We start from the raw sequence: 11252 nt of genomic DNA, 5'->3' as shown, positions 1-11252 counted from the left end.
TTCATATACATCCACCGAAACCACTTCAAACAAAAGTCAAACACAAAATACACACATAGTCAAACTTTTTTTTAGAGGAAAGTCGCATTTATTTCAATCAGATGACATTATGTAATTTTACAAATTACATGATTCAGTGTAACTCCATCACATGACTGAACTATTGCTACTGCATTATATTTAGTGCATTTATCAGCAACACTGAGGGGTCCTGAAACTGTAAATGCTCCAGGCACACTGCATGTAATTTGGTTTTGGTCATTTGATTGGCTGCAAATGTATTGGATTTGTACTACTTGTGCCATAATAACAATATGGCAGGTGCTGCCTCATTACATAATGTTTACCTTTACGCTGTTCTTCTTTCAAAATTAAGTTTTCAATTAAACAATGCACAGGAATCTTGCAGCCAGGCAGTCTTATTCCAGTAATTACGTGCATTAATTAGTAATTATACAATGCACAGATGATGGATGGTGACGGGGCAACAGGAACCCAACAGAAAATCATCTTCAGTGCTTTTTAGAGAATATGTTGCATCAAAGTGATTTTCTGAACACCTCTCTGCCAAAAGTTATTGGAAAAAAGTCCATCAAATTGAAAAAGTGGTCCTTTTACAAAGTGCTGTCAATGCAACTGTGCCTCACGGCATGCATCCAGGGAAAAATAAATCTCATACTGCCAGGCTTAGGATAACCAAGTTGTCATTTCAAGAAGATTTACACCACAGGTGCCTTGTACAGCATCTCATCATCACATGAACTGGTGAGAAATTGATGGCAAGCCTCTTCATTTCATAGCCCTTTCATCTCAAGCAGCAGCTTTTTGTCTGTTGTGTTTGGCAAACCACTCGTCACTTTTATCTGCGGCCATAGCCTAAAAATTTTTAAAGCATAAAGAGCACAGGCACAGTTAATATCAAACACATGCTGTATATTTAATCTAGGGAGGAAAATATTGGAGCAACACCAACCTCATCAAGCAGTTCATTTCCTTTGGGGTCCACCATGGACAGTTGCCTGAAAGCCTCATCTCCTACAAAGCAAATCTCATGACCATCCTAAAACAAACAATGTCCAGATAAGTTTTTATTTTAACAGGGGACTAATTTCACTTGATCACAGCATTAAATTGGCAATGCACTTACTGGGTCAGCCAAGATAACCACTTCTACTGTGGCCTTTCCAGGAGTATCCAGGCTGACTAATGGAGTGAGAATTTTCTGATTTTCCTTTTTCATCAAGGCTTCAAGGTCAGGCAGCTGTACAATGTAATAAAAATATTTACCATGGAAATGAGGAGTAATTTTCTTCAACATTAACAAACACAAGAAAGTATCCATTAAATAATATTTTACTTGCTCCCTTGGGCATGAAAATGCTATTCTCCCAAACGCTGTTCCATGATCTACTGTCCCGCTGTTATCATGAAGCTCCAGTTTACACTGCATGAAATACAAAAAAATGAGTCAGACCAAAAAACATTCCTGATTTATTAACACAAAATACAGAACACAATTATATTGCTTTGATAATCGACTCACTTGAGTGTCTGCAAACCCCAACAGCACGGTTTTCTTTTCCTCATTCTTTTCCACGACCTTCATTCCCAGGAGCGTAGTCCAGTAGTTGGTCGATCTCTGGAGGTCTGATACTCCGAGGCAAACCTTCTGCACTGGGTCTGGGAATAAATTATCAAAGATTGCAGGTGATCAAAAATTGTAAGGCATACAACAAATCCATGACATGCTTATTTTGAAAAGCTTTTTTGTTCAAGTATACTTAAAAGTCTTAATGGCTGTACATCATTGCTATTATTTTTTCATGACAAAATTGACATTTTTTTTTACACAGTCTGACCAATAAAATGCAGCTAAAAGATTATAATTGTGAGTAAATGTATACTGCTATGAAACTAAGCAACTCCTTGCATGTGTGAAGCGGTAACCAACTCAATAAAATGACTACAATTATTATTATTAATTTCAAATTTAGACTAATTAGAGGAACAGTGGATGAACTACAATGATACCGCCTTCTTATGAAGATAAAAAAGATGCATCACACCCACCACTGGGAGGCTGCTCTTTGTCCACAAGGTAGAAAGGATAACCTCCTGGAGCCTGGGTCAGATACAGAGCCTCTCCTACCTCAGTAAGAGGCCACCCCAGACGTTTAGCATTGCTCACAGCCTGGCTCGACTGCAGAGTGAGCCCCTAAGATAGAAACATATATGGCAAGATCCCTTTAAACGGCTGCTGTACCCTGTAAGACATGGTGTTGTGCTTTGTAAAATCTTCAAATGAACTCTCACCCACCAAGAAGTCATTGCCAAGTTGATACCCTCCCACCCCGTAATTGTATGTCAGTTCAGCAACAAAATGGTCATCTTCTGGACCAAAGCCGACCATTGTCTTGCTCCATTTCCCATCGTAGGGGCTGTATGGATACAGGACCAGTGCAGTGGTGAGTATTAGGATATTATCAGCTCTGTATAACTCTCCTGAGTACAAAGTTCAGATGGTTTAAGTTGTCTCCTCATATCTACCCATTACACGTTGCCTTGCAGCCCTCCTCAAACTCTTCATGGCGTAAAATCTAAAATGATCAAGACGAGACGAGAAAATAAACATTAGATATGATAACACATTTATTAAAACACTCATTCACGCATATGATGAAAGAGGAATGAACGTAAGCTAAGCTACGTAACGTTGTGCAACACAAAATTGAACATAAATACCGGCTTCTAGCCATCAAATGGAGCTCGGAAAAAAGTACCTTCATGCCCAGAACATCTCGGTAGAACTTGGCAGTTTTGGTCCTGTCACCAACTTTGAAAACAAAGTGCAGCGCTCGTCTCAGAGACATATTTATTCACAGGTACAATTATGTCTGGTAGAGATGATCGGCGAGCAGGGAGCGATTAAGCCTCCTTCGTGATCGATTTTTCTGTCGTCGATTGGCGGAAAGTAAATACCAAAAGACTGATGTAAATACAAGTGAGCAAACAGCCAGCAACATACACTTGTTGGATATTATATCGGCTTTTGTTAACTAGTTGACTTAATAAATCGTTATTATGGACTAGCGCAACGACTTCACACAAAATAATAGGCAATAAAACTAGGTACGACACCCCTATCTATTGAGGTTAATGGTATAACCCAGTCTGTCACATTCTCTCGCGAGGTTGCAGATGAGGACACACTTTGACAGTTAAGTTAAAATTAAAAAATAGAAAGAAGAAACATTGAAAATAGACAGTAAATATTTAGTAAATACGCAGCAAATTATTTATATTAATTATTATTATTTTTTAATTTACAGAAATATCTTTCAGAAGTTAATACTAACAAAAACTGATATTTTACTTAGTTTGAAAAGTCCTAATTCCACACTTGATAAAACTTACATAATCAACTAAATTAATATACAAGCAAAATATTACACCCATAGAATGATTTGGCCCTCCTTTAAAAGGTTTAGAGATAGCTATTGATTTAAAAATGTATTTCAATATCACTGACAACCTAAAGAAAAGAAGAAAAAAGCAGAAAAGAAAGAAAGAAGAAGAAAAATTGCAGTAAAAAAAGATGTACTTTTGCGAGAAAGTTTTTGCAAAAGTATAATTTTTTAAATTTTTTTTTTATATTTTATTATATATATATATATATATATATATATATATATATATATATATATATATATATATATATATAATATTCATAGCCATAGTCATGTTTGTAATAACGATGACTAACGATAAAAAGAAGATGCTTTAAGCACCCCTCCAGCAAGTATTTCACTTATCACTTATTAATATCAAAAACATGAAATATCATAAGACAAATAAATAAATATAAAATATACTGGAGGAACGCTACAGGGGTAGTGTAATTTTTTTTTTATACAGCTGGTGGCAGTATGGAGCTTTAGTTAGTAAAACGGACTGTGTAACTAGAGAAGAAGCCAGGACAAACATGGCAGCGTTCATGAGAAGCGTGATATGTCTTGTTGCCACTGAGCGAAATTATTTTCTGACAAGGGGAAGCGGTGTTGTTGTGGAATCGAAGCGGTATGTCCGCGCACTGAGGAGGAAACCTGTCCGAGTGTTGTTCCCTGAAGACAAAACGGATGAAGTCATTAAACCGGCGTCGCAGTCTCAGCCAGCGGGGCTGAATAAAGCCAAGCAGGAGGCCAAAGTCACAGCTACAATAAAACATCCTGAAGAAAGAGACTTTGTCAAAGCGAGGAATAATGTGCAGTCAACTATAAAACATGCTCCGGTCACTCTTACAAAGGATCACGTTGATGGACTGTGCTTCGAGAGGGCTTACCCTGGAGATAAGAGACTGTCGTAAGTGTCATGAAGGCAGCAGTGGCTTACTGCAATCATGTTACTTTACACGTGCAAAAATACTCCGCTACAAGTAAAAGCCCAGCAGTTTAAATAGTGCTCGAGTTAAAGAAAGTATCATAACAATATAAAGTGCCAGAAGTAAAAGTACTCATGCAGAATGGTCAATTTCAGAGTCTTATACCATATTACTGGGTAATAATTAGTGATGCATTCAGGTTTACAGTTTGCATCAAGTAAAAAAAGCTACTTTGAATTACTTATACGAGATTAGTTTGATCTATAATTATATATTTGAATGTATTTGATGATTTAGATTTTGTATTAATAATCTTAATCTGCAAAGTAACCTCTAACTAAAGTGTAGTGGAGTAAAAATTACAAGTTGGATCAAAAATGTCCATATAATGTTGTTTTCAGATTAACACGCCCATCTTTAGGGCTTATTTAAATTAGCCCTAACATTAAAATTATCCTTACACATTAATGCATCGATAATAATTATCTTAAAAAATATTATAAACACTGAGAGTGGCCATCCTGCCTGGCTGGTTATTGAAATGATGTCCATAAATGGTTGGAAACTCTAAAGTACCAAAAGCTGACCTAAAATGTCAGATTTATGTTATTTATGCATTCGTTGATCAGATAATTTCAGATTTAAATGAAAATGTTGCTCCTTTTAGGCCATTTCAGCAAAATTTTTAAAGTAATTTTTTCTGCTATTACAGATATCCTGTTGCCAATAGCAATTTAAACATGTAGATGATAAAAGCTCCATGATTGATATTGACCCTGCCTGTAATCTATCTCTGCCCATCTGTCTTTGTCTTCTGTCCTTCAGGAGGTTAGTGAGTGTCGCTCGGTCCAGGACGTTTCGGGAGCAACAGGGTAAAATCCTCCTGGAGGGACGGCGTTTGATCTGCGACGCTCTGGATGCAGGAGCCAACCCACAGATGGTGTTCTTCAGTACCGTGGATCGGCTCCGAGAGCTTCCTTTAGACAAGCTGAAGAGGGCCACGCTGGTCAAAGTCAAGTTTGAGGACATCAAGATCTGGTCTGACCTTGTGGCCCCACAGGGAGTCATCGGTGAGGGGCCTTGTTTATAGTTTTAGTTCATTATGAAGTATGGATGCTCTGACTTGTTGCTGACTTTGACTCATTTTTCTGCAGCCATATTTTCTCGCCCGGACCCGTCACGGTTGAACTTCACTAATAGAAGCCTTTCAGGGGCGTTGTCTCTGATATGCGACAACATCAGAGATCCTGGCAACCTCGGGACAATGTTGCGATGTGCTGCTGCTGCTGGCTGCAACAATGTCCTGCTCACCAAAGGTATGCTCATCTAATAAAGATGTGAAAAAGTGAACTCCACCTTTTGATAAAGGCGTTGCTTCTTTGCTTGTGGTTTTTAAAAATCTGTTTATTTCTTCCACTGACAGGTTGTGTTGATGCTTGGGAGCCTAAAGTTCTGCGTGCAGCAATGGGCGCCCATTTCCGGCTCCCCATCTATCCCAGCCTGAGCTGGGATGACATGGAAAAACATCTCCCTAATCCTGTGACTGTCCATGTGGCTGACAGCAGCAGTGGTGCTGATGGAAGTAGACAAGCAGAGGATGCTCAAGTTAACATGTTAAACAAACCGTCCAAAGCAGGAGACTATGGCTGGGTCAGCACAAAAAGGTCTAATCGCAACAACATGAGCTACCAGGAATACGATTCAGATTCAGATTCAGATTCAGATTCAGATTCAGATTCAGATGATGAGGGACTTTCACTTCCAAGAGTGGACTCAAAGCTGTACCATGAGAAGTGGGCTCAGAGTTCCACTGCTCTTGTGATCGGTGGAGAGACTCATGGTCTGAGTTTAGAAGCAGTCCAGCTGGCAGAGAAAACCGGCGGTCACAGGCTCTTCATCCCTGTCGCTCCTGATGTGGACAGCTTGAACTCAGCCATGGCCACCAGCATCCTTTTGTTTGAGGGCAGGAAGCAACTGTTGAAGCTGATGCAGACACCTGCAAGGAAATTGAAACCCAAAGCAAAGCAGCAGCTTTCATAATGTTTGCCCTAAATATTATAATGTGGCTTCTGGTGTATGTTTATCCTTTGTTACTAAAGACTGAACGCAGTTATTTAAATGTTATTCTACATCCTGTCTTGCCAATAATAAAGCGCTGAATTTCAAACAGGGATTTGTGAAACGTTGATCTAAATTCAGACAAGTGAATGTACGCTTTTTCATTTTATTTTCATTTCATCTTTTTCAGGATGCACCCAGGAATTTATTTCTTGATAAATTAATCATAAAAATCTCTTGATTCAGGGGCATCTTAGATTTTTTCATCCTATGGTAGATGGTAACATGTCCACAGTTTGCAGAAGCAGGCAGGAGAAGCAACGTCAAAGATAAAACATTTTTTTTGCAACATAAAAATAAAATCAGTGTCAATTTTAATTTACACTCCAGGAATATTTTCACTGCTTTACTCTTGCTACCAGGTAATTGATGGACTCTTCAAAATAACCAGACAAAAACATTTATTTTACATTGCGGAACACAGAACGTGCTGGTCTACTGCTGCCTTGATAACTGTGTTATTGTGACTTTGGGGTTTTAAAAGGTAGTTGGGATTCACCACCACATTGCTTAGCTTCCAGTGGTGGGATGTAACTAAGTACATGTACTGAAGTACTGTACTTAAGTACACATTTGAGATATTGGTACTCGAGTATTTACATTTTGTGTAGCCTTTTAACTCCACCACATTTAGCCTATAGCTTTAGTTAGTTTTCAGGTCAAGGTTCTACATAAAAAACATGATACATTAGTGATTAGATTTTTTTTTAATTAGACCTCATAACAGTAGGTCTATATTAAGTAGTTATGAGCCCTACCTTCAAAACACTGTCTTCATAAATGCATCAATAATAATCCAATAATATATTTGGAATGTACAGTATATAACAATCCGAGTGTAGCCATTCTGCATAATGAGTACTTTTGATACTTTCAGCACATTTTGATGCTGGTAATTTAGTACTTTTTAAGTTTTTGATGCAGGACTTTTACTTGTAGTGGAGTAATTTCACAGTGTGGTATAGATCTGAATATTTTTCCAACGACTGTTAGCTTCTGTATCAGAACTGCCTGCTTCTTCAAACAGGGAGCATGCCGACCACTATCTACTCTAGTTAATTCACTGACTATGGATAATCCAAACGATCCCTTTAATCACTGTCTGTAAAATGACAGAAAATTGTCAAAACATGCCATTTCTCAGACCCCAAGGTTGCATCTTCTAATTCCTTTTTCAATACAATCATCAGCTGCAGACCAAAATATTTAAGTGTCCTAACGTTGGCAAAGAAAAGCTGCAAATAATTAAAATACATGTCACAAGGGAAGACTAAAATGAGAGAATACTGGGTGAAAAAAACTTTAAATAACCCACCCCTGCTCTTTGAAAAAAGTAACTTTTCTAAAAAAAAAAAAAAAAGGAAAAAGCACAACTCCCCCTGTCTCCACCCTCCCTCCTAATAATTTTCATACATTCCTAAAAGCTTTAAATAGAAATATCCACTGGACGCATATTCATTTTAGTAAGTTAACGACTGATGTCCATCCTTTACATCTGCAGCCACATTGTCTATGCAAATGTGAAGAAGTCACTACCATCCCACCTGCAGTCTGCACATCAACAAAAATGATTTGCATACCGTTTCTCATAATAAAGGCAACATTTGCATTGAGTTTTCCTGACAAAGGGACTGGTGAGTCATTGCATTGTGTATATTTTACATATCCAAGAGCTAACTTTATTGATAGAACTTAGGAGGAACAAAACTTTGTGCTTGCCAGTGAATTTTTAATAGGTGGGAGAAGTCATGACTGAAGTAACAGAATACAGGGATTTATACATTCAACACTTTTCAAATGCCATTTCTGTGCCTTCAGAAATAACCTGGCCTTTTCATTAGGGGACCTTCACAGAAAATCCTCATAATGACTTTGAGATGAAAACCACCATTAACAACTGGCAAGAGATGACTTTCACTCACATCATAACACACACAACAAGACACAGGGGTTTGAAAACATCAGTCATTGGTCTGTTACAAGTAGGTATAATGTGATCTTTACTGTATGTGCACCTGTTTTTTTCTTTAAATAGGGCCATAAAGGCTTACGGCTACATCCAACTGAGGTTTAGCACATTTGCACTACGTGTGAATAACAACTGTAAAAATGCATTTTATTCTTTCGACATCATTCAGAAATGAAAAGTAACAAGGATCTCGCAGACAAAATGGAAAGCAAAGAATTGGCTGAATAAGTAGGTCCACTGGGTAATTCTCTGGTTTTCTCTAGAGTTCAGAAATGCTATTGAGTGAAAAAAAAAATACAAATACTTTTCTTGAGGCCAAAAAAAAGACAACAGAATCTTCATATATATTACTGTAGGGACTATCGTCAATGCAAGGCACCACAGGAGAAAGAGAGGACTCCATGAAAAGAGGAACATGTCTAAAAAATGTTAAAATGTCAGTAAAAAGTGAGACATCTCTCTAACAGTCTGACAGAGTCAGGGGGGAGGTGGGAGAGATAGTGGGAGGCAGGGGGGGGTGAGGGGCGTAGCAACAGGTCAGGGTTCGATGATGGAGTTGAGTCCCATATAGTATGTCTCAATTATATTTGGACTTCCTCTTTAGACGGGCTCTGGTTTGAGCTTTTCAGCCAGGAAGTCGTTGACAAATTGCTCCACTACGGCCGGCGTGATCTCCTCTACGTCACGGACATACTTGGCTCGAGCAGACATGTCCAGGATGGTGAGCAGAGGCGCTGCTTCTGGGAGGTTAGTGTAGTCCCGCAGGGAGTCACTCATGTCATCCTGTAGAGAGAAAACACAGTGATTAGGTGATGATGATACAGTTGTACATTCCTCACATGCATGAGTGATTACACGATCCTCTGAGGTTTCTTGGAAAGACGAGTAGGAGTGTCATCATTTTTTATTTTTTTACTCACAGGACATATAGTAAATCTACATCAAGATTAGTAAATCACTTAAAAATGTCTACAAATAGCTCTGCCCTTGAAATATTACTGGTTCCATAGCCTTCCTCATAGTTTCCCATCATGCTGTGTATAGTATGTTTCAAAAGGGAGAGTGCAGACCCACCAAGCAACCCCTGGCTTTCATTTATTCATACAGTTCATGTTTTTTTAAAATTATGAGTCTTTAGAAATAGGCTGTCCTATGTTTTAAAAGTAGTCACAGTGAAAAAAAATGAATCATGTATAAAAATCTAAAATTTTCTTGCATGAAAAAGCATTTATATTATTTTACGATCACATCATACCCTCTACAGCAGAATCAATTCATGAGGTGCCCAGAGAAGATGATAAAGAATTTTTTTTTCTTAAAAACCCCCAGAAAATGACAAATTATTTTAATGTATTTTTTTTAAATGTCCTGTATAATTCCTGCATACTGTGAACTCCAAGTTTATAAAAAAAAAAAATCATGAAAATTTACAGAAAGTGCAACACTAGAGACAGTCTGACAGTCTGCAGGAATTGAATATTTCCTTTCTTTTTTCAACTGACTGCCTCAAAGTTTATACCCAAACTTGCAGCTGCATTTATACCCTACAAAGCCTTAATGCAGGGTGCTTCATTCAGCTGTGAGTGAGACTTGAGTGGGGAGGGTCTGGGTGTGCGCTGGACAACATTTAGATTGGCTTGCTTTCTTGTAAATCATTAACCAGCTTGACCTCTTCAGGCCTCTTTAAATTATTCACATAAAACAATCTGAGAAGAAGAATCTTGGGTTTGGTTGAAACCACTGACATATGCAAACTGACAAGGGGTCCCAAGGAGACACAGCTTAGTTTAAAGGGGTTGGAGGTACATAGGAAAAGGCTGGACAGTCAATTTAAATCTACTTGCTGCTAGAAGGGGGAGCTTATACATTGGCCCACGCTCACATGGCAGTTAAATTACTTTGGCATACATGCAAGTTAAACACTTGGTATGCTCCAGGAAAGAAGACATTGCAATTACACACTTCTCTGCTGCTCATCAGTTCAGACTTGTTACTGTAACTAGAACAGCGCCCATCACTTGAACTATGCCATGTTAAGATCACCCCATAAATTCAGAACTGCCTTGGCACAATCTTTATTAATGCACCATTCTTGAAAGAGAATATGAAACTCTCTCTCCTGTCTTCCTGCAGGCAGCATGCCCAGAGAGAGCAGAGAGATGGTGCTTAGTCACACATCCTGCTGCGTGGAAAGACAGGAAGGAACCAGGTGGGGGTCCAACAACGTCGCTCCTTTTTCAAAAGCTCACTCACATCAGATATAAATCTCATCACAGAATGTTTCAATGGCACACGTGGGCAGGAGACAGAGAGAGAAGTGCAGAGTTGTGAAGGAATATGTTACAAATAGATCGCTGCTGGGTTTGGAGGGCATTCCACTTTTATGACTTTGCAGTTATTTTGAAAGTGCTTCACCCACTTTCTGCCTGAGGCTTGATATCACCTCTCACCCTTTAACAAGTCAGGATTACAGCCCCTGTAGCCACAGGTAACAGAATGAATCACCAGCAGGCAGGCAGGCAGCAACTTTCAAACGAGCTTGAAAAGGGCCATTAATTATTGAGACTGAATAAGAAATCACACCCTTTCGTAATTCTGCCTTAGTTCCAGGCGGGAGTGCCTCTGGAATTGGCATTCCTGCCTCGACAGAGATCCATCATATTCCAGTCATATCTCCTCTAAGTCAAATGGATTTCACATGTTATGCTTTGTAAGGTCACACAGTTCACTTGTTAGATGTGCACAGCTACTATCATTCGAGACTTTCTCCTTTCCTCATGACAGCAT

General features: G+C 38.7%; 3 protein-coding genes across 4 annotated transcripts in view; 1 reads left to right on the top strand and 2 right to left on the bottom strand.

The window, feature by feature from the left end:
- Positions 1-76: 76 nt before the first annotated feature.
- Positions 77-3060, bottom strand: glod4 (glyoxalase domain containing 4). Of its 2 annotated transcripts, XM_059331250.1 has the most exons (9): positions 2781-3049; positions 2548-2597; positions 2318-2438; positions 2071-2215; positions 1544-1680; positions 1358-1444; positions 1148-1261; positions 974-1060; positions 77-876 (listed from the first exon to the last, which is right to left on the bottom strand). In XM_059331250.1, the coding sequence occupies exons 1-9, from the start codon at positions 2868-2870 to the stop codon at positions 811-813; spliced, it is 897 nt and encodes a 298-aa protein (XP_059187233.1). In that variant the 5' UTR covers positions 2871-3049; the 3' UTR covers positions 77-810. The 2 variants fall into 2 exon arrangements, with proteins under 2 accessions (XP_059187233.1, XP_059187232.1); XM_059331249.1 differs by having other exon boundaries at positions 1148-1444; positions 2781-3060.
- Positions 3061-3945: 885 nt separating this feature from the next.
- mrm3a (mitochondrial rRNA methyltransferase 3a) lies at positions 3946-6545 on the top strand. The gene is made up of 4 exons (XM_059331373.1): positions 3946-4359; positions 5204-5448; positions 5533-5694; positions 5802-6545. Exons 1-4 carry the CDS (start codon positions 3983-3985, stop codon positions 6416-6418), a joined length of 1401 nt encoding a protein of 466 aa, XP_059187356.1. The 5' UTR covers positions 3946-3982; the 3' UTR covers positions 6419-6545.
- Positions 6546-8143: 1598 nt separating this feature from the next.
- Positions 8144-11252, bottom strand: part of nxn (nucleoredoxin) — a 62355-nt gene continuing 59246 nt past the window's right edge. The window contains exon 8 of the mRNA XM_059331956.1: positions 8144-9248. Within this exon, the coding sequence (XP_059187939.1) occupies positions 9066-9248 (183 nt within the window). The 3' untranslated portion in view covers positions 8144-9065. The remainder of the gene's footprint in view (positions 9249-11252) is intronic.

The sequence above is a fragment of the Centropristis striata genome, chromosome 4 (assembly GCF_030273125.1).
Source record: "Centropristis striata isolate RG_2023a ecotype Rhode Island chromosome 4, C.striata_1.0, whole genome shotgun sequence".
Lineage (NCBI taxonomy): Eukaryota > Metazoa > Chordata > Actinopteri > Perciformes > Serranidae > Centropristis > Centropristis striata.
This window is presented reverse-complemented; position numbering and strand designations above follow the sequence as displayed.

Coding starts and splice junctions, on each gene's coding strand:
- glod4 (XM_059331249.1), bottom strand. CDS start 2,870: ATGTCTCTGAGACGAGCGCTGCACTTTGTTTTCAAAGTTGGTGACAGG. Junction 1,445..1,543: donor TGGGGTTTGCAGACACTCAA/GTGAGTCGATTA, acceptor TATTTCATGCAG/TGTAAACTGGAGCTTCATGA. Junction 1,061..1,147: donor TGGTTATCTTGGCTGACCCA/GTAAGTGCATTG, acceptor TGTTTGTTTTAG/GATGGTCATGAGATTTGCTT.
- mrm3a (XM_059331373.1), top strand. CDS start 3,983: ATGGCAGCGTTCATGAGAAGCGTGATATGTCTTGTTGCCACTGAGCGA. Junction 5,449..5,532: donor GGCCCCACAGGGAGTCATCG/GTGAGGGGCCTT, acceptor ATTTTTCTGCAG/CCATATTTTCTCGCCCGGAC. Junction 5,695..5,801: donor CAATGTCCTGCTCACCAAAG/GTATGCTCATCT, acceptor TTCCACTGACAG/GTTGTGTTGATGCTTGGGAG.